This window comes from Xenopus tropicalis, chromosome 7 (genome assembly GCF_000004195.4).
Source record: "Xenopus tropicalis strain Nigerian chromosome 7, UCB_Xtro_10.0, whole genome shotgun sequence".
In the NCBI taxonomy this organism is placed as follows: domain Eukaryota; kingdom Metazoa; phylum Chordata; class Amphibia; order Anura; family Pipidae; genus Xenopus; species Xenopus tropicalis.
In genome coordinates, this window is record NC_030683.2 from 84,946,486 (window position 1) to 84,974,451 (window position 27,966).

The following is a 27,966-nucleotide window of genomic DNA, read 5'->3' on the forward strand; positions in this document are numbered from 1 at the left end:
ACATCGCTTTTTACAAAGGGGCTATAAACTCCAGGACCTAATAGCGTGTAAAGATAAAGCCGTGCCACATTTATTCACCCACACAAGGGCCGTCCCATACAAATCCAGCACAGACTCACACGTACCTCAAAATTTATTGTCTACTACATTAAGGGGCTGATTTACTAATCCACGAATCCGAATCCCGAATGGGAAAAAATCGGATTGGAAACGAACATTTTGCGACTTTTTCATATTTTTTGCGTTTTTTTCGTCACCGTCGTGACTTTTTCGTAGCCGTTACGACTTGCGTGAATTGTCGTGACTTTTGCATTGCCATTATGACTTTCGTGAATTGTCACGACTTTTGCATTGCCATTATGACTTTCGTGAATTGTCGTGACTTTTTCGTATTGAGCGCTCGAAAAAGTCGCAAAATACCGATCATTACAAAAAAATGCATTCGGACGCTTTTCGGACGTTCGTGGATTAGTAAATGTGCCCCTAGGTGTCCATTTGAGCAACTGTACATTGGCAAAACCATTACTACCTTTAGGGATTGAATGGCAAACCACAGGTCGACTATACGCTCCGCACTTCCAACAGGAAAAGCAGACACCCCAGTTACGGCACACTTCTTGATACATTCATTGGCTAGCCTATGGTGTATGATCATTGACTTTGTACCCCCACCGCCCAGGGGTGGTGGCCGAGAAAGACTACTCTTACAGAGGGAGCTTAAATGGATGCACAAACTTAATACGATCAGTCCCTATGGACTTAATGAACTTGTGTCTTACTCTTCATTTTACTTGAAATTAACTGGTAATTAACTTGTGATTCCTGTTCTCTTGATACATGCTTCTGTACAACTCGATACCCTTCCTCATTCTGATTTTATGTCTATGAGATATGCCCTCTGCTGATTGCTCTGATGTACATGTATAGTTAAAGTTGTACTTGCTACTTATTTGCTATATATTTTATTGTATCTATTCAGTGGTAGAAACCGATACATCTGTTGCCAGGTAATATATTGCCTCTGCTACATTGTATTTTCTCTATGAACTCTCATTAACTTACAGCATTTAGTCAGCAGGAGAGACCAATACATTGTTTGCCTGATAGATTATTATGTAACTTTTTATGTCTTTACACTGTGTCTGAACTAATTCAATGTCTTACCTCTATTAGTTTCTCTGGGACTCTGAGCTGTAGGCATAGGACCTGCCTCAGTAACCCTGCCTATTGTAAATGACCCCTTACCACCACTATTTGTGTCCCCATGTTATGTTCCACCACCATATTATCATAACCTCAAGTTTGACTTTATTATAACCATAATATTGTTGTCCTCTCTGAAATCCAACACGGTAACGGCATATCTAGGAAGGCGGTACTGACGTATGGGTCCCCCATGTAAGGATGCGGATCACTTGATCGTACGAGCTAACCAGCTGTCCAATGAAATCGATGGTTGTATAACCCACACTCTAAGGACCTCTATTTACAAGGTAAATGCTACTCTGACCTATGATATACAGGACTCTAGATTACGTGCAGACAGATAGTATATATATCACTACCTCCAATGTCTACCGCCGACTGTAAGAAGGACTTGGATCCTATTGGTTGGTTATTGGCGACCGTATTGGAAAAGTAGCGCTATGGACACACGCAGTCACTCTATTGTGGTTGGTAGCAAGCCTGATGCTTAATCCCTACGGGTACGGTTTTAGGGAGTTGCAGTTCAGCATATCATGATGTCCCACTTTTGCTTACACTTTATTGTATCTTTGTCACTGTCTTCACTTATTCCTTTCCATTTCTCTCCTTGTTTTTTTTCTTTTATTTTTATCACTTACTTCTTGAACTTACATACGTGTTATGTTAAGCACAACACATGACGTCACTATTGTTTCGCACCAGATTTGGGAATTTCAGGGGGATCTGTTACACACATTTTCACTTTAACAAAGGCTGTGGAGATATGTATCCCTGCACTACATTATACAGAGGAAAACATACTTTTTTCTCTTGATGAACAAGGAGGAAAGTCTGATTATCTTATACAGATACTGCAAAATCATGCATCTAGTTTATGTAGGCGTGATTGCGGAAAAAAAGTGCGGACGAAAAAACAAAGATACGGGCGACAAAAAAAGACACCGCTGACAAAAAAGACGCAGGCAACAAAAAAAAGAGCGACAAATGCGTTTTCTTGCCGTTTTGCAAATTTTATGGCGAAGTTAAACGGGACAGATTCGCTCATCACTAGTTCCAGGCCTGAAATGCCCTTTGTCTCAAGAAGAGAAGCAGAGCATCGGCTTTTCTCTGCTGGTATTTGCCACTGGTTTCAAACAGCATATTTTTCACCTTTATTAAGCAACCTCATTATAGCAACAGTTAGACCATATGTGAACACTTTATCCTCATATAGCCAGGATACAAGAAATAACCTTAGGATAATCAAGTTGCTAGTCGTGAGATCTGCTGGGCCACAATGGTGCTGAGGCCGTCTGCATCTATCACCACCGCCTCTGATGAAGCACCCAATGGTGCGAAACCCATTAGGAGGGCAGAGTAAGGGTCCCATGAGGCACTGGGAGACATGTGTTTGTAGTTTGGTTTAGTATGTTTGTAACTTTTTTTTAAATGTTTTGTAAACTGAGCTAATAAATGGTTGTTTGTTTCACTGATTAATTGTTGAATAATTATCTATTTGGAGTTTTGTTGATTCTCAAAAAGTTTTTGCATTAAATTGGTTACAATTACTGCTAAAATTCCTATTTATAGCTGTAAGGAACAGCACTAGGGTTGAATGTAGCCCTGTCCCATTTATGGGGTAATTTGAAATTACATTTCTAAATTCAAATGAACTCCCATTGAAGTCCCATTGTAGATTGTGGGATTTAAAGATGATGTGTTTGCACTGTGTATGGGACCACATTCAACCATTTCACTTCAAGTGGAATACAGCTTTGCCATGCTTTAAACTTACTATACAGCTTTGTAGAATTAAAAGAATTGTATTTGATGGAAACATGGGGACAGGAAGAATTAATAAAATGGAGAAAATTTCTTAGCCAGGCAATTTCCAGAAAGATTAGTAAGAAAACAGACAGTAGAGGTTGTGGCTTTGGAGAGAGAAACCCTAGCTGGAAAGACATGATTATAATCGGGTGGTATATGTCAGTACATTCAATGTTTGAAACAATTGGCTAGAAAAGTTTGTTGGAAGAACTACAAGTCTTCCAAACTTTCTGGCAGTGACAGATTTGTATGCAATATTTTAAAGCCTGCGATATATTTATGTGTTATTTCGTAGTGCACGCTATTATGCACGCAAACGTTACCCGACATATACCATGTGAATTCCGCCATTTTGCCCATTTCCGCTGTGAGTCACAAGATGGAGGATGTGGAAAATGCATCTGTGCAAGCACCGCCTGGAGCGCTTCTGAAAAAACCCTTGGGCAAGGCAAACAATGGAGAGGAGGGGCAACAGTGATATTTTACACAGTAGTGGCAGTAATAAACAAGTGAATAAAAGGAAGGAGGCATGAGTGCTCACAGATGCCAAAAATGAAACAACACAGTAAAAAACACCAGCAGAGGTCACAATACACAAAACACAAAATTGAAATCAAAAAGCAAAAAAGCAACTTCTATATCAGAGATTTAGGGGGATATTTATCAATCCACAAATGGGCCGATCGTTTGTTCGACTGCAACTGCGACTTTTTCGTACCTTGCGTATTTTCGCCCAATTTTTTCGTTATTCAACGTGACTTTTTCGTACTGTGCATAAAAAAAACTCAACAAGATCGTATTGTCGCAACGAGTACGAAAGTTTCGGATTCATTCAAGCTTCACTATCGTGACTTTCCTTGGGCCGGGTTGGAGCTGCAGAGTGCCATTGAGCCCTATGGGAGACTTTCCTTGGGCCGGGTTGGAGCTGCAGAGTGCCATTGAGTCCTATGGGAGACTTTCCTTGGGCCAGGTTGGAGCTGCAGAGTGCCATTGTGTCCTATGGGAGGCTCCCAAAATCATGCACAGAAGGACCAAAGTCGTAAAGGTTTTCCTGCATTTTACGATCGTTCGGATACGAAAATTTTGTGACTTTTGGATATCATACGATTTTTCCGTAAGCATATTCGTGATATTTGCGATCATCAGAATTTATCGCATCCAATCCAAATTTTTCCCATTCGGGATTCGAACTCGCATTTTGATAAATCTGCCCCTTAGTGTTAGTAAATGTTAATGGAAAATTGAAATACCTATTCATGTTAATGACAGCAGTGACAGTTCAGATGTTAGTAACTATGACAGAACACAAACTCAACCCAAAAAAAAACCGTGCAACTTCACATTTGTCCAACAGTAAAGGAAGAGAGGCTACAATAGCAGGCCACAATTCTCTGATCTTCTCACCCAAACAAAGCACGAAAAAAGAGCCTGAGAACAGACTGAGAAATCAGCAATTTAGGCAATTTCAAAATGAAGCTCTTATTGAGAAATTAGTGCCATTGTTTGCCATAGAATAATTGGCAAATATTCTGCTAAAACTGCTACTGCCGTCAAAACTAAGTACTAGAAGGACATACAGTAGCTGACCATGTCAGCAGTGTTGGTGTATGTCTAACAAGCGTGCAGCATTTCAAGAAAAGATACCAACATATAAAAAAGGTCCTGAAGAAAAAAACTTCTGATGAATCGAAATATAGGTACACATCATACAGAGATATTTCTATTTAACACTTGCTCATCTGCTTTTCTCATCAATCTGCTTTTACTTTTTGCTTACTGCATTTCCATCCTTTTTTTCTTCTTTACTGCTTTCTTTACTTTTCTGTTCTGTATGTACGAACGTACACACGCCTATATTTATCTGCGCTACTTATGTACCCAAGGCTGTTGAGTAGAACAACAAATGTATACAGTAAATAGGAGGGTCATTACCATAACATTCCCAAAAATTGTTAATGCCCCTTTATGAAGGAGGCAACAAAAAAGCAAATGGCACTCAGGGCTGCAAACAAGGGCAAAGACCCTTTTAAAAGTTTATTGCGGAGGTGCAACGTTTCGGGGCAAAGTGACCCCTTTATCAAGCATACAAATCAGTGAAGGCAAATGAAATTTATACACATGCAGTAGCCACATCTCCAAGTTAATTGGTAAATTGAACAGTGGATTAATCCATCTCATAAAGTGCATAATATACATTAAAAACATGTTTTAATTACACAGAAAAATATTAACACACTTTCTCATTTTCTCTCTGTTCTAAATCCAGTACTATAGCCGAATAGCAACAATGTATCACCGTAAGAAGCCCATGGGAAGCTAAAATACAAAGTATCAATTATCAACTAAGTCTCAATTAAAAACATATGTAAAAGAATCCATAAAGGTACAGATCAACGGAACAGAATATCTTACCCCAACACGAAGGCAAAGAATATCTATCCCTGATGTGCATCCAGGAAGCATTTATCTATAAAAACAAAAGTGGAAAAACATATAATATTTATAAAAAGCAAGCCATGTTAAATTCATCGTTTAACCCCTTTGGATGGCGAGATTGTAAAAGCCAGATCCAATAACATTCCCTCTGAGATAATAGCTTCTTCTTATCCTGGCCCTGTCTTGCATGTATTTTTTCTAGAATCTGCTACCTGACTTGTGCCACCTGGTGGCCGTGTGTAAAAAATTTTTTAGCCAACAAAGTTTCCCTTTTCTTTTCAATCTCCTTATTTTTACCAGTTTGTATCACTCTCTGGGGGGACTGAGATGGAGGTTTGTAGTTCCTTATGGTAGATTTATGCTCATTAAGCCTTACTTTAATGGGCCTCGACGTCTGACCAATATAGGCCAATCCACACAGACATTTGACAAAATATATGACGTCCTTACTATCACAGGTATAGAAGCCGCCCACTTCATGTCTAGTGCCATGTTGTGGATGCGTAACAGCGGATCCAGCAATAATACCATTACAGTGGCTACAATTCCTACATGGAAAGGTACCCTTTGTTATAGTAGATGTAGACACGTGACTCGAACCTGGCTGATGTTTTATCAATTCCCCTATATTTCTCCCTCTCCTGTATGAAAAAATTGGTGGGTACTTACACGCAAAGTAATTGTTTAGGATTTCTCCCTGTACTCGATTGCCTACTGTCAACTGCACTTTGTACACAACATATGTGAAGAATTGGGTCATCTAGGTCACCAGCCACAAACCCAGGCAATCCATAACGATTGGCAATATTGTGCAGTACAGCGCAGGCTACTACAATTTGTGACACTTTACTGGGGCTGTACATCAGGCTTCCACCAGACTTGTCCAGGCATTTGAAGTGGCTTTTCACAACCCCAGCACAGTGACAGTGCCAGGAACAGCATGGCTTCTGCATGTTAGTGGCTGCCGATAAGGCTCCAGTACCTCATACAGGCCATAGATTGCTGCTCTATTTAACCTTTAGTGCCTAACTATTTCCTCCTCTGATAATCCCCCTAGAGGCGATCTTTCCCTGAAAACTGTAGGATGCATCACTCTAGGACGATCACATACTTGATCCTCTTCTTCCCAATCCAACAAAACTCAGACTGCAAACTCCATCTTGTCTTGACAGACGCTCACGAACTGCAATGTTTTTTGAGTAACGCCCACACCAAGTAGGTGTTAATATTAGCACAGATTATCTCGATATTTTACATGTTTAACACTTCATATGTGTTTGTGATACCGATTTGCGATAATTCGGTTATTTGCGCATGTGATATAAGTGGTACGCATGCGAAATGACTTTGATGAATCAGTACTTAATTATCGAACATTTTTTTTTTATAAATAGCCTGATTTAAAATGTTTAATTATGGTGTCAGTATCTCTTTAAGGTTTAAGTCAGTTTCAACATGAAACTGGGGGGGGGGGGCAACAGGTTTAGAACCACTAGCCATTGTATGTATGTTTGCAACTTGCACAATAAGATTATTTTCTATATTATGTCTCAATTGATATATTAAATTATTCTAAGATGAAAATAAACTCGGAACAAAAACATTGCAAGTGAGTTGGGTCTTGTAAAAATAAATATCAAATGTAATATGTTTTTGCAGAAATAAAAACCATTTTAAAAGGGTGGAGTCCTTATCATCTCCTATAAAAGACTGAACAAGTGATCTGACTCATTGCTGTGAAGCAAGGAAAGAGGAACACTGTGTGGAATCAAACCGTAGCTGTAAAGTAACATTTGCAACATTCTTCTTTCTGACAGGTAATGAAGGTAATGTTACTGACATGTATAGTCTCTAAGGTGGAGTGCAGTGATTAGGATTGCTGTAGTCTCTTATTGTAGGACCACTGTCATGATAAGCCCTTGCTTTGTGTCAGTACACATGCAAAAAGTGAAATAGTACTGTATATACTGTGCATTGCTTGTGACTTTATACATGTGCTGGGATTTATTTGGGACCCTATATATTTTTGGATATATTGTCTAAAAACAGTTACAGTTAGTTACTGTTTTTAAATCTTATTATACTGTTTTTAAATGTATTATTATAACTTTAACAGGGCTTTGTTTTCCTTAAAAGGAATCCTATGTACACGTTAACTTATTTTTAAAGTTTACCTTTGGTCTAGGCACATTCCTAAGGTATGCCTATTTAGTAGTCTGAGCTATTCACGTGTGCAAGTCAGATAACAGCATGTTATCATCCATCCAATTCATTTTTAAAAATGTTAATGTATTACTTGAAATGGTATAAATATATGTCTTAAAGGTAAGGTTGAGATCTGCAATCTGGTTGTATTGCTGGTCCACACAGTTGGTCCATACAGTTGTATGTAATAAATACAGGTTTATACAAGTTTTTACTTTACAATAAACAGGTAATAAAGGTAAAGATAATTAAGGTAATTCATTTCGGTAATAATGAAGATAATAATAATGAATAGGTAAAGAAATAGTCATCTGTAACATGTCAGCTACCACTGGGGTATCATTGAACTAACATGAAGGTTAAACAGGATTTCATGTTTATAACAGTTTTCTTTGTATGTATGTATGTATGTATATCTTTATTTATAAAGCGCTACTTATGTACACAGCGCTGTACAGTAGAATACATTAATACAAACAGGGTGTTAATAAGATAATAGATAAATACAAAGTATAATAATAAATACAGATAAATACAGCAGCAATAAGTTAAGAGTCGAGGACACAAGAGGAAGGAGGTCCCTGCCCCGTAGAGCTTACAATCTATATGGGAGGGTAACTAACAGACACAAATAGGCAAATATAAGTGCTGTAGGTCACAGTGGGTGACACTACAATATAAGTGCCAGTACCCAGATTAGGTGCTGGGTGAGTGCTCCAAAAGGTAGTCTTTAACCTTAGTTTTAAAAAGACTGGGAGAGGATTCTCTCCGGAGGAAATCAGGGAGGGTATTCCAAATGTAAGGGGCAGCCAGGCAGAAAGGTTTAAGGCAGTAGTAGTGGGGGGCGCAACCAAACGATTGCTCTGCGAGGAATGAAGGAGTCGGCCAGGAACATACGGAGACACAAGGGACGAGATGTAGTGAGGAGCAGAGGAATGGAGGGCTTTGAAGGTTAGGAGAAGAAGTTTGTAAGAAATTATTTGTTTGATAGGAAGCCACGATAAGGACTTTAGCAGGGGAAGGGCCTGAACTCTCCTGGATGAGAGGAGGAGAATTCTGGCAGCAGTGTTTAATATAGACTGTAGGGGGGAAAGATGGGAGTTAGGGAGGCCGGTTAATAGCAGGTTGCAGTAGTCCAGTCGTGACAGGATGAGAGCATGCATGAGCAGCCTAGCTGTTGCAGTAGAAAGAAAGGGATGAATTATGGCAATATTGCCTAAGAAAAAGTGACAGGTTTTGACAGTGGTGTTAATGTGGTTTGAAAAGGAGAGACTGGAGTCAAAGATCACCCCCAAACAACGCGCCGAATCGACGGGGTTGATGAGGGTACCATCAATAGAGATAGAAAAGGGGGGGGTACGACCAGGCTTAGGCGGAAAGATCATTAGTTCAGTTTTTGTTAGGTTGAGTTTGAGGTGGCGTTGGTTCATCCAGTTAGAGATGGCCAGGAGGCAGTTAGAGATTTGAGTCTCAGTTTCAGCTGTTAATGAAAGGGTCGACAGATAAATTTGAATATCATCAGCATACAGATGGTATTTGAAGCCAAATGAACAGATAAGATCTCCCAAAGATAGCGTGTAGAGGGAGAACAACAACGGCCCAAGTACAGAGCCCTGGGGTACCCCCACATTAAGAGGAACTGGAGATGAGGTTTTATTAGCATAGGAGACAGTGAATGAACGGTTAGAGAGATAAGAAGAGATCCAGGATGCAGCCTGACTGCGGAGACCAATCGAATGCAGAATTTGCTTCAGGAGGGAGTGGTCAACCGTATCAAACGCAGCCGATAGATCTAGGAGGATTAGTATGGAAAAGTGACCTTTGGCTTTGGCAGCCTGAAGATCGTTTGTAACTCTGCACAACGCTGTCTCAGTAGAGTGCACAGGCCGAAAACCAGATTGCAGAGGGTCTAATAAATTATGGTCATTGAGAAAGTTAGTAATACGGGAGAAGACAATACGCTCTAAGATTTTAGGGGCAAGCGGTAGAAGTGAGACAGGGCGGTAGTTAGAGAGACAGGACTGATCCAGCGTGGCCTTTTTTAGGATGGGCTTGACACAGGCCTGTTTGAAGGAAGAGGGGAAACTTCCAGAGGTCAGAGAAGAGTTAAAGATGTGAGTAATAGCCGGAGTAAGTTCAGGAATGCAGTGTTTGAGCAGAGAGGAAGGCATAGGGTTAAGAGAGCAAGTGGTGAGGGGAACAGACAAAAGAAGGTGGGAGACCTCGGAGACAGTTACGGGACCAAAAGAGTTAAGACATACAGCAGGGGGCTGAAGAAGGAGGAGCTGTATTAGTAGAGGGAGGAATCTGATTGCGGATGGACTCCACTTTGTTCATGAAGAACTCAGCAAAGTCCTGGGGAGAGTGCATAAGGTGAGGTAATGGAGTCTGTAAGGGACGCAGAAGGGTATTGAAAATAGAAAACAGGAGTCGTGGGTTGGATTTATTGTGGTTTATGAGGGTGTTATAGTATTCCTGTTTAGCCTTCGACAGGGCAGAATTGAGGCAGGCCAATAGGAATTTATAATGGATAAAGTCTGCTTGCGTACGGGATTTCCTCCACATACGTTCCGCAGACCTCGTACAGGAGCGTAAGAATTTGGTGTGCACATTCAGCCACGGGCGTGGGTTTTGAACCCGAGTACGCTTAGGCTGATGGGGTGCAAATAGGTCAATGGTGGAGGCAAGTATACTGTTGTACTTGCTAACCAGGGTATCAGGGTCCGACATCTCATCAAAGGAGGAGAGACTGGACCTGAAAGAGGAAGCTAAGGCCGGGAGATCTACGTTGCGTGTATTTCTAATTAATACAGTGGGGGAAGGAGCAGGTTGGGAAGGAGAGTGAGAGACATAAAATGTAACGAGGTGATGGTCAGAGAAGATGAAGGGGACACTGTTAAAATCAGACAGGGACAGATTTTTAGTAAAGACTAAATCCAGAAAGTGGCCATCCTTATGAGTCGGAGCATTTGTCCACTGCTGGAGTTCAAAGGAGGAGGTTAGGCGGAGAAAACGTGAGGGCCAGGATTGCGAGGGATCATCAATGTGGGAGTTGAAATCCCCAAGGATAATTGCAGGGCCGTCAGTAGAGAGGAAAAAGGAGAGCCAGGTTTCAAAATCAGAGAGGAAGGTAGCAGGGGAGGAGGCTGACGGGGGTCTGTAAATGACAGCCACCCGTACAGAGAGAGGATGGAAGATTTGAAGTGCATGCACCTCAAATGAGTTAAAAGAAAAAGCTGGGGGAATAGGAATAGGTGCGACCCGGCAACAGGAGGAGAGGAGAATTCCAACTCCCCCACAGCGTCCAGTGGTCCGGGGTGTCATCCTGCAAGAGCCAGGTTTCTGTTAGTGCGAGGAGATGAAATGATTTAGAGCAGAACAGATCGTGGATTAGTGTAGCTTTGTTAGTCAAGGAACGGACATTAAGAAGGGCACAGGAAAACGGAAGGCAGGAGGAGGGAAGAGTGGGAACCTGAATAAGGTTAGAAACAGCAGAACAGGATTTGAAATGATTGCGCCTCCGCATACGGACAGTAACCGGGGAACAGAAGTGACGTAAGTAGTTACATGTGCCTGCACCCGAGCGTATTCCATTCATTTAGGTGCAGGCACAGGTAGGAGCGTATAGCGCATATTTTTGGCAAGCATTTTTTAACCTTGCCGAAAATATACACCATACGCCTGTTGTGGCATCAGCCTAAGGCAGGAGGAAGCTGGGCTGGGGGGACGGAGGAAGGTAGGGACCAAGGCACACACTGATTTCCTAATTTATTTCTACATCATTTCCCCCCCTAATCTAAGACTGTTCATGTACAGGCATTCCAATTTTATCTGTCTTATAGGTAACAATGGCTGAAAACATGGAAGGAAGGTCAGTGGTGCATAGTTTTTCTGTATACAAATTTAACCTTATACTGTAATTAATTGCACAGTCACATTTCATTTGCTAAAAGGATTGTCTGACTGGCAATGTAGAAATAAGTTATGCAAGCTAAGAGATTAGCTTGGGACCTCCCCCCTTACTATAATTCCTAGCCAAATAAAAATGTATATAGTATATCAGGGAACCTTTAGAAATGCAGTGCATTGTGCAAAAAGCTATTTCTGGATGCAAATTGCCATGCTTTTCACCTACAATGCAGTTTCCAGGGTATGAAGGGCAATTGCTAATTTACATTCACCTCAGCTTACTTGAGATGCACCAACAGACCCAAATTTGCATCTATTATAGTAAATTACATGCAACTTGTGTCACATTCAGTTGCTAAGTTCCTAACCAAGCTGATGATTTTTTCTTAAAAGGATCAGCAGTCCTTGGAAAAAACTACTGGAACACTGCTGCGGAATATTGGGCTATGCTGGAAAACCATACTAAGATACTTTCATCTATTTAAAAGATGAAAGTATCTTATACAGTATAGCCCAACATTCTGCAGCAGTGTTCCACATCCACTACCCCTAAAAAAATCATCAATCAAATCAGTTCCTCCAAAAGTGCACCTTATATGGTAGCTAACAATGGACAAATAATGAATCTGTGCCATCAAAAATTCCTCACAAACCCCATAATAATGTATCAAACATAATGTATCCCTTGTGCCCCAGAACAATAATATGAAAAACTTATTGCCCCAATGGGTATATTTGTTTCCAGCTGTTATCTGTGTCCTAATTGTACATTAAGGTGGCAACAGTGTTGTATGCTCATTGGCTTTTTACTTTCCACAGTATTTGTAGTTGTAATGGGTGTGTATACAAACATTCAATTCAATTATTTTTTTTACTCTCTGACCAAGTTACTATAGTTCCTGCTATTTACTGGGTGAAGCCAATGATGCCCAGCTAGCTACTGCTACAATCTACCCTTATGGTGCCCTCCCCAGACCCCTGGTATTACACTCCTTCCACATTTGCCAAAAAGGCTTTTGGCATTTCTTCCCATTCTTTTATTTGCTCATGACTAGAAACCTATCAGTAAAGGGAAATCCTGCATCTACTCTGTCAACACATGCAATTGCCCCTCTTACACTTATCTACCCTTTGTAACTTGAAGTCTTTGGGTGCACAACCAGTTAAAAATGAATAACTGGTAAAATGAAAAGGCCAAGTACAGCAGTGACAGAAATACCTTCCATTTACTAATTGCCTATACTGAGGCATACCATAAACTTTAACATAATATTTTTATCTAGCTGTTTGTATGAATATATTTATATGGTGCTGAAAATAGTGTTTAGTGCCCATAAGTACATTTTTTCCCCAGACCTTCCAATCAAGATGATTGGCGCGCTACAGGAAAATCTTACAATGAAACTATCCAAAATATCAATGAAGAATATCTAACCAGCTATCCCAGTAGCTCTGGCATATGTTTTGTACACACAGCCATGAAAGATCCAGGTAAGGTAAAATCCAATCAATGTTTTGCTATTTTAAACAGTTACAATTTTGTAATTAATTTATATTATGTATTTATTTTATGTATTGCCACTAGATGGCACTGTAGGTGGCACTGTTATATGTCAAACTGTTACGTGTCATCCTGTTTTGTTCATAAATGCTCTCTCTAGCATCTCTCTGTCTATCTTTTTCTTCCTCTCAGTTTGTTGTCAGTTCAGCCAAAGGCAGCAGAAGATGTTTTTGGGTGGGTGGGGGGTTTGCAAAACATAGATATAATTTATTACGCAACATGTGCAGCAGCAAAGTTATTTAGGGCAACGTCCATTTTTAAAGAACACACCCTTTAAAAAACCCATATGTCATATGTGCGCCTCTGCAAAATTTGTTCCAGATCTAACTACCAACAATAACCAAATATTTTGATTGTTCCTAGGGTAATAGATGGTGACAATGTATGGGTTATTATACCTGGAAGCTAATTCTGCAAGCTACTAGACAAACAGATAGATTTAGATTGCTGAGAATCATTTTTTAAGGAACAGTTCAGCGTAAAAATGATACTGGGTAAATAGAGGCTGTGCAGAATAAAAATTTTTTCAATATACTGTAGTTAGTTAGTCAAAAATGTAATCTATAAAGGCTGGAGGGAATAGATGTCTAACATAATAGCCAGAACATTAATTCCAACTCTGCAGCTGTCTAAACTGTTAGGAATCAGTAACCAATCAGTGACTAGAGGGGGCCCTTAAAGGACATAACTATTTGCTTTTGAATTTGACCTGCGTCCTCACAAACTAACTAAACAGTTATGTCCCATGTGCCCCCCCTAAGAGGTTAGAGAGCCGCAAAGGAGGAGGTAGTGTTCTGGCTATTATGTTATACATCAACTCACTTCTAGAACTGAAGAAGCCACTTGGATGAGTGGTGAAACGTTTTCAAGAAAAACTCCAAAAAGTCCAGTTGATTTAGACTTAATTTTACTAGATATTCCATTCTTTTGACAATCCTTATTTGCAGGGGAATTCTTGTCTCATGCAGCATTTTACTTGGGGCCTGTGGTAACTTTAAGGGCTGAATGTCCATGGAGTTTTACTGAAAAGATTGCATAACTGTCCCTAAGCTCAGTACCTGACAGAAAAACAAAACATGTGCAGTGAATTAGCAGAAAAGAAGATTGGGAGCTACTGGGGCAAATACAGAAGCACAGATCTGCATGGCTAAAGGGCTGTGGTTGCTTTTAGCTGGTAAAGAAGCCCAAAACCATTAGGTACAGCATTTCTAGCCCACTTTTTTAGTTAGGCCTTAGTTCTCCTTTGAGAAACACCAGTTTCAGAAATCTTTGTGTGAGTCAAATTTATCCCACCATCTGTCCAACTTTTTATGCAGCACATTCTTTTTTTTAAAATATGTTTTGCATAAGCACATTTCTAGAATAAATTCTCTAAACTGTGTCTTTCAAGTGCTAATTATATCATCTTCCTACAGGTTATTGGGACTATACAGTTACAGAGTACGTGAACCAAGATGCACCTCTGTCTGTAGCCATCACTTTCATTGATGAACATGGGGAAACCTATAGACTGTGTTCTCAAAGGGACGGAAGTCTTGGATTTATGGTAAGACTGTGATGCAGGCGAGCGCTTATTAACACAATCTGAAGTAAACAGGGCACCATTACACGAAAAATTACTTTTTCATTCTATGTTAGAAACATACAGTATAGATATATTATTATGAGTGCAAAGGTGGATGCTATTTTACTTAGGTCAGTTATAAACAAAACTGAATACAGTACACTGTAACTGTAATTGACGAGTACTACTAGGTATGTTTGTTCCTCTTTCAGGTATTGAAATTATTATGTTGGGTTGAAAAACCCCAACCTACTGTTCTTCGACTTCAGCTTATTCTTCCGCTTCTTCTTCTTCTTATTATTCTTAGCGCCCCCCATTTTCAAAACGCTACTCCTCTTACAGTTTTAGGGGTACAACACCCTAATTCTCCACACTTCTTCGCCCTATAACGGAGCAGGTTGCTTGTGCTTTTCTAAGTGATCCCGCCCTCCGTCTTTTTGTGGCGCCGCTCCGAACCCCCCAATTTTCCAACTGATTTTAACAGGGAAGATTTTCAAACTGCTGCCACTCTTACAGCTTTAAGGCTACACCCCTTAACTTGAATAACATAATAATGGGGTCACCCCCCGCTGTACAGTAGAATACATTAATACAAACAGGGTGTTAATAAGATAATAGATAAATACAAAGTATAATAATAAATACAGATAAATACAGCAGCAATAAGTTAAGAGTCGAGGACACAAGAGGAAGGAGGTCCCTGCCCCGTAGAGCTTACAATCTATATGGGAGGGTAACTAACAGACACAAATAGGCAAATATAAGTGCTGTAGGTCACAGTGGGTGACACTACAATATAAGTGCCAGTACCCAGATTAGGTGCTGGGTGAGTGCTCCAAAAGGTAGTCTTTAACCTTAGTTTTAAAAAGACTGGGGGAGGATTCTCTCCGGAGGAAATCAGGGAGGGCATTCCAAATGTAAGGGGCAGCCAGGCAGAAAGGTTTAAGGCAGTAGTAGTGGCGAGGAACGAAGGAGTCGGCCAGGAACATACGGAGACACAAGGGACGAGATGTAGTGAGGAGCAGAGGAATGGAGGGCTTTGAAGGTTAGGAGAAGAAGTTTGTAAGAAATTATTTGTTTGATAGGAAGCCACGATAAGGACTTTAGCAGGGGAAGGGCCTGAACTCTCCTGGATGAGAGGAGGAGAATTCTGGCAGCAGTGTTTAGTATAGACTGTAGGGGGGAAAGATGGGAGTTAGGGAGGCCGGTTAATAGCAGGTTGCAGTAGTCCAGTCGTGACAGGATGAGAGCATGCATGAGCAGCTTAGCTGTTGCAGTAGAAAGAAAGGGATGAATTTTGGCAATATTGCGCAAGAAAAAGTGACAGGTTTTGACAGTGGTGTTAATGTGGTTTGAAAAGGAGAGACTGGAGTCAAAGATCCCCCCCAAACAACGCGCCGAATCGACGGGGTTGATGAGGGTGCCATCAATAGAGATAGAAAAGGGGGGGGGTACGACCAGGCTTAGGCGGAAAGATCATTAGTTCAGTTTTTGTTAGGTTGAGTTTGAGGTGGCGTTGGTTCATCCAGTTAGAGATGGCCAGGAGGCAGTTAGAGATTTGAGTCTCAGTTTCAGCTGTTAATGAAAGGGTCGACAGATAAATTTGAATATCATCAGCATACAGATGGTATTTGAAGCCAAATGAACGGATAAGATCTCCCCCAAAGATAGCGTGTAGAGGGAGAACAACAACGGCCCAAGTACAGAGCCCTGGGGTACCCCCACATTAAGAGGAACTGGAGATGAGGTTTTATTAGCATAGGAGACAGTGAATGAACGGTTAGAGAGATAAGAAGAGATCCAGGATGCAGCCTGACTGCGGAGACCAATCGAATGCAGAATTTGCTTCAGGAGGGAGTGGTCAACCGTATCAAATGCAGCCGATAGATCTAGGAGGATTAGTATGGAAAAGTGACCTTTGGCTTTGGCAACCTGAAGATCGTTTGTAACTCTGCACAACGCTGTCTCAGTAGAGTGCGCAGGCCGAAAACCAGATTGCAGAGGGTCTAATAAATTATGGTCATTGAGAAAGTTAGTAATACGGGAGAAGACAATACGCTCTAAGATTTTAGGGGCAAGCGGTAGAAGTGAGACAGGGCGGTAGTTAGAGAGACAGGACTGATCCAGCGTGGCCTTTTTTAGGATGGGCTTGACACAGGCCTGTTTGAAGGAAGAGGGGAAACTTCCAGAGGTCAGAGAAGAGTTAAAGATGTGAGTAAGAGCCGGAGTAAGTTCAGGAATGCAGTGTTTGAGCAGAGAGGAAGGCATAGGGTTAAGAGAGCAAGTGGTGAGGGGAACAGACAAAAGAAGGTGGGAGACCTCGGAGACAGTTACGGGACCAAAAGAGTTAAGACATACAGCAGGGGGCTGAAGAAGGAGGAGCTGGTTTGTATTAGTAGAGGGAGGAATCTGATTGCGGATGGACTTCACTTTGTTCATGAAGAACTCAGCAAAGTCCTGGGGAGAGTGCATAAGGTGAGGTAATGGAGTCTGTGAGGGACGCAAAAGGGTATTGAAAATAGAAAACAGGCATCGCGGGTTGGATTTATTGTGGTTTATGAGGGTGTTATAGTATTCCTGTTTAGCCTTCGACAGGGCAGAATTGAGGCAGGCCAATAGGAATTTATAATGGATAAAGTCTGCTTGCGTACGGGATTTCCTCCACATACGTTCCGCAGACCTCGTACAGGAGCGTAAGAATTTGGTGTGCACATTCAGCCACGGGCGTGGGTTTTGAACCCGAGTACGCTTAGGCTGATGGGGTGCAAATAGGTCAATGGTGGAGGCAAGTATACTGTTGTACTTGCTAACCAGGGTATCAGGGTCCGACATCTCATCAAAGGAGGAGAGACTGGACCTGAAAGAGGAAGCTAAGGCCGGGAGATCTACGTTGCGTGTATTTCTAATTAATACAGTGGTGGAAGGAGCAGGTTGGGAAGGAGAGTGAGAGACATAAAATGTAACCAGGTGATGGTCAGAGAAGGGGAAGGGGACACTGTTAAAATCAGACAGGGACAGATTTTTAGTAAAGACTAAATCCAGAAAGTGGCCATCCTTATGAGTCGGAGCATTTGTCCACTGCTGGAGTTCAAAGGAGGAGGTTAGGCGGAGAAAACGTGAGGGCCAGGGTTGCGAGGGATCATCAATGTGGGAGTTGAAATCCCCAAGGATAATTGCAGGGCCGTCAGTAGAGAGGAAAAAGGAGAGCCAGGTTTCAAAATCAGAGAGGAAGGTAGCTGGGGAGGAGGCTGACGGGGGCCTGTAAATGACAGCCACCCGTACAGAGAGAGGATGGAAGATTTGAAGTGCATGCACCTCAAATGAGTTAAAAGAAAAAGCTGGGGGAATAGGAATAGGTGCGACCCGGCAACAGGAGGAGAGGAGAATTCCAACTCCCCCACCACGTCCAGTGGTCCGGGGGTGTGTGAGAAAGACAGACCGCCATGAGAGAGCGCAGCTTCAGTGGCGGTGTCATCCTGCAAGAGCCAGGTTTCTGTTAGTGCGAGGAGATGAAATGATTTAGAACAGAACAGATCGTGGATTAGTGTAGCTTTGTTAGTCAAGGAACGGACATTAAGAAGGGCACAGGAAAACGGAAGGCAGGAGGAGGGAAGAGTGGGAACCTGAATAAGGTTAGAAACAGCAGAACGACAGGTTTTAGGCATGGGGACAGAAGGCCGAGGACGGATATAAGTAGGTATGGAGCAGGGCCCGGGGTTTGGAGAGACATCCCCTGCAGCCAGCAATAGTAGGAAGAGTAGTGAGAAGACGTGAGCAGAGGATTTGAAATGATTGCGCCTCCGCATACGGACAGTAACCGGGGAACAGAAGTGACATAAGTAGTTACGTGTGCCTGCACCCGAGCGTATTCCATTCATTTAGGTGCAGGCACAGGTAGGAGCGTATAGCGCATATTTTTGGCAAGCATTTTTTAACCTTGCCGAAAATATACACCATACGCCTGTTGTGGCATCAGCCTAAGGCAGGAGGAAGCTGGGCTGGGGGGACGGAGGAAGGTAGGGACCAAGGCACACACTGATTTCCTAATTTATTTCTACATCATTTCCCCCCCTAATCTAAGACTGTTCATGTACAGGCATTCCAATTTTATCTGTCTTATAGGTAACAATGGCTGAAAACATGGAAGGAAGGTCAGTGGTGCATAGTTTTTCTGTATACAAATTTAACCTTATACTGTAATTAATTGCACAGTCACATTTCATTTGCTAAAAGGATTGTCTGACTGGCAATGTAGAAATAAGTTATGCAAGCTAAGAGATTAGCTTGGGACCTCCCCCCTTACTATAATTCCTAGCTAAATAAAAATGTATATAGTATATCAGGGAACCTTTAGAAATGCAGTGCATTGTGCAAAAAGCTATTTCTGGATGCAAATTGCCATGCTTTTCACCTACAATGCAGTTTCCAGGGTATGAAGGGCAATTGCTAATTTACATTCACCTCAGCTTACTTGAGATGCACCAACAGACCCACATTTGCATCTATTATAGTAAATTACATGCAACTTGTGTCACATTCAGTTGCTAAGTTCCTAACCAAGCTGATGATTTTTTCTTAAAAGGATCAGCAGTCCTTGGAAAAAACTACTGGAACACTGCTGCGGAATATTGGGCTATGCTGGAAAACCATACTAAGATACTTTCATCTATTTAAAAGATGAAAGTATCTTATACAGTATAGCCCAACATTCTGCAGCAGTGTTCCACATCCACTACCCCTAAAAAAATCATCAATCAAATCAGTTCCTCCAAAAGTGCACCTTATATGGTAGCTAACAATGGACAAATAATGAATCTGTGCCATCAAAAATTCCTCACAAACCCCATAATAATGTATCAAACATAATGTATCCCTTGTGCCCCAGAACAATAATATGAAAAACTTATTGCCCCAATGGGTATATTTGTTTCCAGCTGTTATCTGTGTCCTAATTGTACATTAAGGTGGCAACAGTGTTGTATGCTCATTGGCTTTTTACTTTCCACAGTATTTGTAGTTGTAATGGGTGTGTATACAAACATTCAATTCAATTATTTTTTTTACTCTCTGACCAAGTTACTATAGTTCCTGCTATTTACTGGGTGAAGCCAATGATGCCCAGCTAGCTACTGCTACAATCTACCCTTATGGTGCCCTCCCCAGACCCCTGGTATTACACTCCTTCCACATTTGCCAAAAAGGCTTTTGGCATTTCTTCCCATTCTTTTATTTGCTCATGACTAGAAACCTATCAGTAAAGGGAAATCCTGCATCTACTCTGTCAACACATGCAATTGCCCCTCTTACACTTATCTACCCTTTGTAACTTGAAGTCTTTGGGTGCACAACCAGTTAAAAATGAATAACTGGTAAAATGAAAAGGCCAAGTACAGCAGTGACAGAAATACCTTCCATTTACTAATTGCCTATACTGAGGCATACCATAAACTTTAACATAATATTTTTATCTAGCTGTTTGTATGAATATATTTATATGGTGCTGAAAATAGTGTTTAGTGCCCATAAGTACATTTTTTCCCCAGACCTTCCAATCAAGATGATTGGCGCGCTACAGGAAAATCTTACAATGAAACTATCCAAAATATCAATGAAGAATATCTAACCAGCTATCCCAGTAGCTCTGGCATATGTTTTGTACACACAGCCATGAAAGATCCAGGTAAGGTAAAATCCAATCAATGTTTTGCTATTTTAAACAGTTACAATTTTGTAATTAATTTATTTTATGTATTTATTTTATGTATTGCCACTAGATGGCACTGTAGGTGGCACTGTTATATGTCAAACTGTTACGTGTCATCCTGTTTTGTTCATAAATGCTCTCTCTAGCATCTCTCTGTCTATCTTTTTCTTCCTCTCAGTTTGTTGTCAGTTCAGCCAAAGGCAGCAGAAGATGTTTTTGGGTGGGTGGGGGGTTTGCAAAACATAGATATAATTTATTACGCAACATGTGCAGCAGCAAAGTTATTTAGGGCAACGTCCATTTTTAAAGAACAGACCCTTTAAAAAACCCATATGTCATATGTGCGCCTCTGCAAAATTTGTTCCAGATCTAACTACCAACAATAACCAAATATTTTGATTGTTCCTAGGGTAATAGATGGTGACAATGTATGGGTTATTATACCTGGAAGCTAATTCTGCAAGCTACTAGACAAACAGATAGATTTAGATTGCTGAGAATCATTTTTTAAGGAACAGTTCAGCGTAAAAATGATACTGGGTAAATAGAGGCTGTGCAGAATAAAATTTTTTTCAATATACTGTAGTTAGTTAGTCAAAAATGTAATCTATAAAGGCTGGAGGGAATAGATGTCTAACATAATAGCCAGAACATTAATTCCAACTCTGCAGCTGTCTAAACTGTTAGGAATCAGTAACCAATCAGTGACTAGAGGGGGCCCTTAAAGGACATAACTATTTGCTTTTGAATTTGACCTGCGTCCTCACAAACTAACTAAACAGTTATGTCCCATGTGCCCCCCCTAAGAGGTTAGAGAGCCGCAAAGGAGGAGGTAGTGTTCTGGCTATTATGTTATACATCAACTCACTCCAACCTTCATAGATTACATTTTTGGCTAACTAACTACATTAGAAACATTTTATATTTTACACAGCCTATCTAGTTACCCAGATGTATTTTTACACTGAACTGTTCCTTTCAATGGTGTACAGGGAGTTGATGCTAATGCTTGACACTTTTTCTTCATATCCCCCTTTTTTTTTCCTGTCCCATTTTATTCTTTCTTTTTCCATATTTCACCCTCCCCTTTTCTGTGGATGAACTCATCTTCCAACACTCTGCTCCCTGTACTCTAATTTTCTCTCCCTTTCTGCATATTCCATTCTTTTTGTCTATGAAGATTCTCATTCATCCATGTTATGATACACAGTATCTAGTAGAATTAAGTCTAAAACAACTGGACTTTTCTGAAAATGTTTTTCTTTGACCGTTCCACCACTCATCCAAGTGGCTTCTCCCGTTCAAATGACTGGTAGGGAATTCCCCAGCATTTAAACCCTTAAGAGTAGTACAGTCACAGACATCCAATTACAACAGAACTTATTCAGTTAGGTGGTGACTGAAACTGACTTTTTAAAAAGTCGCAACAACTAATCTGCAAAGCCAAAACTTGCGAACGATTAGTCACAGCAACTTCTATTCTACCCTATGGTAGAAAGGTCGCCACGATTATTCGCTGCGACAGACTTACTTAAAAGTTGACTAATCACCCCGTGCATCTTTGCCCTAAGGAGGTATGATCCAATGACAATAGTACCATGATTCACATTGATGCAGGTGTTAATCTTTCAAAGTACATGACTGGAAGTGTGAACTGTTGTGAAACCGCTGGGGTATGGATGTCAAAGCGACATTGTATGTTGATGACAAGCGGTGTTGCAGGCCCCCTCCTCTGTTCAGGGATGGTTTTTCCAGTCTGGCATAAATGGCCTCTTTCAAGCCATCTGTCTTCTAGAACTGAAGAAGCCACTTGGATGAGTGGTGAAACGTTTTCAAGAAAAACTCCAAAAAGTCCAGTTGATTTAGACTTAATTTTACTAGATATTCCATTCTTTTGACAATCCTTATTTGCAGGGGAATTCTTGTCTCATGCAGCATTTTACTTGGGGCCTGTGGTAACTTTAAGGGCTGAATGTCCATGGAGTGTAACCCTTTCTTGGCACTGATATCCAGGGCCACACTGGGGCGCAAACAGGAGAAATCCCAAGCCTCCGCTAAGTGGGAGATTTGCAGGGTTTGGAAAGTTTAAGTGCCTCCACCCAGGGCTAAACCATGTATTAGTGGGCAACAACTCCCTGGGAACTGCGACAGCAGTGATTAATATACCAAATGCAATGGAAATAAACCACACAATTGATAGATATGAAATAAATTGTAATATATATGCAAGATGCAATGAAATGAAAACAATAACAGTTTCACATAACACATGTAATAATTGACACTATTCCCCTTTGTGTAAGAATATGTCCCTTGTCACTTTAAGAACTTGAGTGTGCACAGGTTAACTCCTTGTATGAAGGTAGGGGTAACAGAGTTATGTGTTGCAACACCAGATTGTAGCACCCCGGGGTGTGTAACTGTAAAACCTCACCAACTCCTGGTGGCAGTGAAAGGGGAATAGATCCTGTGGGGCAGGGCAGATGCAGGGAAGCAGTCTGGCAGCTTTAATCCTCACTGAGCTTGAGATGCTGGAGTAGAGAAAGGCTTCTTGGGATCCTGATGGAGATTCACTGCAGGTGTCACGGAGGCTGATGGGTAATCCCACATCCAGATCCAGTGTACACGCTGGTAACTCACTACAGGGCTGAAGTCCTAACTATCCTACAGGGATTACTACCCTAACAATAGCTCAGGCCTGCTGCAGTAATCCCATTCACTAAATGGCTGAATGGGAAGGGTTAACTAACTCCCTATGCTCTGATTATGGGGTTCCCTATATAGAATAGATTGTTCTACAGGTGGAACCCTAGCTCCCTACTTGTACAGATTACAGGAACACTCACAGGAAAGATGGAAAAACCTCAGGCAGCTCCCAGTAATACTGTGCAGAGTCCATGCTTTCCTTCTCCTCTCTTCCTGAACAAGATCTGCCTCACTTTCATATCTTTTTGGCTCCAAAGCTCTTTCAGCAGGGTCACAAGGTCAGAAGCCAATCCCCCCCTGCTGATTGGGCCAGGCTGTTACTGGGAACTGTCCCTTTGCAGTACAGTCAGCAGCCATGTTTTTGGTTGCTCCAGATTTAAAGTCACAGGGTTGTGTGTTTGGGGAAAGTGTAAATTAGCCCTTCCCTACAGAGTTTTACTGAAAAGACTGCATAACTGTCCCTAAGCTCAGTACCTGACAGCAACACAAAATATGTGCAGTGAATCAGCAGAAAAGAAGATTGGGAGCTACTGGGGCAAATACAGAAGCACAGATCTGCATGGCTAAAGGGCTGTGGTTGCTTTTAGCTGGTAAAGAAGCCCAAAACCATTAGGTACAACATTTCTAGCCCACTTTTTTAGTTAGGCCTTAGTTCTCCTTTGAGAAACACCAGTTTCAGAAATCTTTGTGTGAGTCAAATTTATCCCACCATCTGTCCAACTTTTTATGCAGCACATTCTTTTTTTTTAAATATGTTTTGCATAAACACATTTCTAGAATAAATTCTCTAAACTGTGTCTTTCAAGTGCTAATTATATCATCTTCCTACAGGTTATTGGGACTATACAGTTACAGAGTACGTGAACCAAGACGCACCTCTGTCTGTAGCTATCACTTTCATTGATGAACATGGGGAAACCTATAGACTGTGTTCTCAAAGGGACGGAAGTCTTGGATTTATGGTAAGACTGTGATGCAGGCGAGCGCTTATTAACACAATCTGAAGTAAACAGGGCACCATTACACGAAAAATTACTTTTTCATTCTATGTTAGAAACATACAGTATAGATATATTATTATGGGTGCAAAGGTGGATGCTATTTTACTTAGGTCAGTTATAAACAAAACTGAATACAGTACACTGTAACTGTAATTGACGAGTACTACTAGGTATGTTTGTTCCTCTTTAAGGTATTGAAATTATTATGTTGGGTTGAAAAACCCAACCTACTGTTCTTCGACTTCAGCTTATTCTTACGCTTCTTATTATTATATAATATCCTATAACGGAGCAGGTTGCTTGTGCTTTTCTAAGTGTTCCCGCCCTCCGTCTTTTTGGGGCGCCGCTCCAACCCCCCAATTTTCCAACTGATTTTAACAGGGAAGATTTTCAAACTGCTGCCACTCTTACAGCTTTGAAGCTACACCCCCAAACTTGAATAACATAATAATGGGGTCACCCCGAATGAAAGAGCGACATTTGTTGGATGACCCCAAATTGGGAGGGGCCCATCAAATTTCACCCATTGACTTTAATGGGGAAATTGAAACTGCTGCCAAACTTACAGCTTTGAGGCTACACTCCCCACACTTGAATCACACAATCATGGGCTCAGCCTGAATGAAAATATGATGATTGTTGGATGCCTAAAAGTGGGCGGAGCTGTGAACAGCCAATCAAATTTTACCTATTGACTTGGCGGAAATTCAAGCTGCTGCCATTCTCACAGTATTAACAACAGGGTCCCCAAACTTTTCACAGTTGGTCACTAGGAGACTGCAGTTTTAGTTTTGAAAAGTAGGCAGAGCCACCAACAGCCAATCAGATATCACCTAATGAATTTTATTGGTTTGATGCCAGGGTTCCCAAATTTTGTCAGTAACTGGGTGACTATATATTTAAGTTGTTTTGTTTTTTTTAAGTGGGCTGAGCCACCAACAGCCAATCAGATTTTACCTACTGACTTTCAATGGGGAAATTCAACCTGCCCCCAATCTCACAGTAATAACCCCAGGATCCCCAAACTTTTCACAGTTGGTCACTAGGGGATTGCAATTTTGTTTTGAAAAGTAGCTGGAGCCACCAACAGCCAATCAGACTTCACCTATTGAATTTTATTTTTGATGCCAGGGTTCCCAAACTTTATATAGTGAGTCACTGGGTGACTACATTCCAAGTTTAGAAAAAGTGGGCTGGGCCAACAACAGCCAATCAGATTTCACCTATAGACTTCATATGTTTAAATTTAAACTGCTGCCATTCTTTAAATATTAATTCTAAGGTCCCCAAACTTTGCAGAGCTAGTCACCAGGGAACTACTACCGTTCAGAGTTAGAAAAGTGGGTGGAGCCACCCACAGCCAATCAGATTTTACCTATTGATTTTCAATGGGGAAATTCAACCTGCTGCCATTCTCACAGTATTAACACCAGTGTCACTGGGGGCCTGCATTTTTAGGTTTTAAAAAGTGGGTGGAGCCACCAACAGCCAATCAGACTTCACCTATTGAATGTTTTTTTGTTTAAATTTAAAATGCTGCCTTTCTCACACTATTTACTGTATGTCAGGGTTCCCAAACTTTGCACAGTCAGTCACTGGCTGACTACGTATTCAGGGTTAGAAAAGATGGGCAGAGCCACCAACAGCCAATCCATTTTCACCCATTAAATTTCATTGGTTTATATTTAAACTGATGCCATTATTAAAGTATCAATTCCAGGGTTGTTAAACTTTCCATAGTTAGTCACTGGGTACTTGCATCTCAAAGTTATAAAAAGTGGGCGGAGCCACCAACAGCCAATCACATTTCACCTATTTACTTTTAATGGTGAAGTGTAAAATGCTGTCAGTCCCACAATTTTTATGCCCCAAACTTTGCAAAGTTGGTCAATGGGGGACTGCAGTTCAAATATAGGAAAAATGGGTTGGGCCACTAACAACCAATCAGATTTCATCCATTGAATTGTATTGGTTTAAATTTAAAATGCTGCCATTCTCACACTATTTATGCCAAGGTGCCCACTGTTTGTCACTGAGTGACTTTGATTCAAGGTTAGAAAATGTGGCAGAGCCACCAAACACCAATCACAATTTACCTATTGACTTTTATTGGTTTAAATGTAAACCCCTGCTGTTCTTTAACTATTAATCCTAGGGTCCCTTAACTTTGCAGAGTTAGTCACTAGGTAACTGCAGTTTCAGGTTAGAAAAAGTGGGTGGAGCCACCAACCACCAATCAGATGTCACTCGTTGACTTTCAGTGGGGAAATTTAAATTGCTGCCATTTAGACACTATTAAAACCAGGGTCCCCACACTTTGCACAGTGGTTTTTACTATATAACTGTGGTCCAAGGTTAGAGAAAGTGGGCAGAGCCAACAACAGATCAGATTTAATTCAGTGACATCATGTTTTTCAAACCAACATGAAGTTTGTTCTCAAACTTCCCTTTCAAGTTCAGCATTGTTGATCACACCCCGAAATGTTTGGTTTTTCAAGAGTGTGATAGTAGTAGAAAGACATATTTACTCATTTTGGATTCAGCAGAACTGGAGTATTGTGTGACATGATGCGCATACTGGGGGTTTATTTTTCAGACAAGGTGTCAGCCATGATAATTCATATGCATATTTTTCTATTTTGGTCCCCTAATTCTCACATAGTTTGGTAAATCTAAGCATATTGGGTATTACACTGTTCACATAATGACATGTGGGAGATGGGATGCTGGTAGGGTTGCCACCTATCTGGTTTTAAACAGGACAGCCTGGTTTTTGTAAGGGCTGGGCGGGTCACACATGACGATTGACAATTGTCACGTCAGTCTCAAAGAGTCTTGCCTGTTTTTCCAAATTGGGGAAACCAGGCAGGAGTCTCTAAAATTGATGTGATGATCAGCCAATTCCCAATTGTCACGTTATAGCCCGAAACCCCTTGACAGCACAGCCCTGACTGCATGACATCACTTCCCTGCCCAGTGATGTTATACCCCGCCCCCTGTCAAGAGATAGTGACTGCAAAGGTGACAACCCTACACACTAGAAAGTACAAGCTTTGACGCATTTTTTAGGTATTTTATCAAAACCACTAATTTAGGAAAGCTTTGCAACTTGGTAGAGTCCAAAGAGAAGTTTACATGTTTACTATATGCTGGTAAATTAGGCACAACAGTTTATAATATGTTCTTCATATATGTTTATATAGTGATCATGCCCTCGAGGCATCAAATACCTTTTCCCGATTGTAAACAATCCCAACTTGGCCTGTCCTTATTCATAACTTACAGCTTCTTTCTCAGTTTAGGGGCTTTTATTGGGATTTTATCAACAAAACAATATACATGTCAGTGCTGGGCACATTACAAGTGTAACAACTGATCCTGTTTAATAATTACTTAATTAAAAGCCCAATTTTACGTGAAAATTTATGTTGGAAATTTCTGCAGCTTTCTGCAAATTCAGCAAGAAAGAATAATGCCTAATGTGGTATAAAATTCTAATTTCTTCCCAGACAGGAAAGCTGCCTGAGAAAATTGAGGGTACAGAGTGTTCCTTTTTATTTTTCAAAAAAAAATTTGCTGTTGGGGATGATTCATACTCGTTTCAATGCGCGGATGGTCGTGGAAAATACTTATCCTACAATGAGCACAATCAAGTTATCTTGAAGGATGCACCTAATGTCAGAACTGATGAAACCTGTAAGATGACTGTTACAGATGTGTAAACACTCATAATTAAAGGGGTGTTCACTTTTAAGTTAACTTCTAGTATGTTATAGACTTGCCTATTCTTAGTAGTCATTTGTCTTTATTTTTTAATTTCTATAATTCAAGCTCTGAAAGGGGGGTCCAAGGCAGCCAAAGCACTATT

The 27,966-nt window shown here is 40.9% G+C and overlaps 1 protein-coding gene across 2 annotated transcripts; it reads left to right on the forward strand.

The window, feature by feature from the left end:
• The first annotated feature begins 786 nt into the window (after positions 1-786).
• LOC108648189 lies at positions 787-27,857 on the forward strand. Of its 2 annotated transcripts, XM_031906455.1 has the most exons (9): positions 787-1,493; positions 7,108-7,265; positions 11,496-11,524; positions 12,917-13,053; positions 14,539-14,669; positions 18,810-18,838; positions 20,231-20,367; positions 23,929-24,059; positions 27,608-27,857. In XM_031906455.1, exons 3-9 carry the CDS (start codon positions 11,502-11,504, stop codon positions 27,818-27,820), a joined length of 801 nt encoding a protein of 266 aa, XP_031762315.1. In that variant the 5' UTR covers positions 787-1,493; positions 7,108-7,265; positions 11,496-11,501; the 3' UTR covers positions 27,821-27,857. The 2 variants fall into 2 exon arrangements, with proteins under 2 accessions (XP_031762315.1, XP_031762316.1); XM_031906456.1 differs by lacking the exon at positions 787-1,493 and having other exon boundaries at positions 6,948-7,265.
• Positions 27,858-27,966: the final 109 nt, after the last annotated feature.

What these genes read in the sequence shown, in the direction of transcription:
- LOC108648189 (XM_031906455.1), top strand. Translation starts at nt 11,502, where the DNA reads ATGGCTGAAAACATGGAAGGAAG. An exon ending in GCTGAAAACATGGAAGGAAG is followed by an intron (nt 11,525 to 12,916) that starts GTCAGTGGTGCA and finishes TTTTTTCCCCAG; the next exon opens with ACCTTCCAATCAAGATGATT. An exon ending in CACAGCCATGAAAGATCCAG is followed by an intron (nt 20,368 to 23,928) that starts GTAAGGTAAAAT and finishes ATCTTCCTACAG; the next exon opens with GTTATTGGGACTATACAGTT.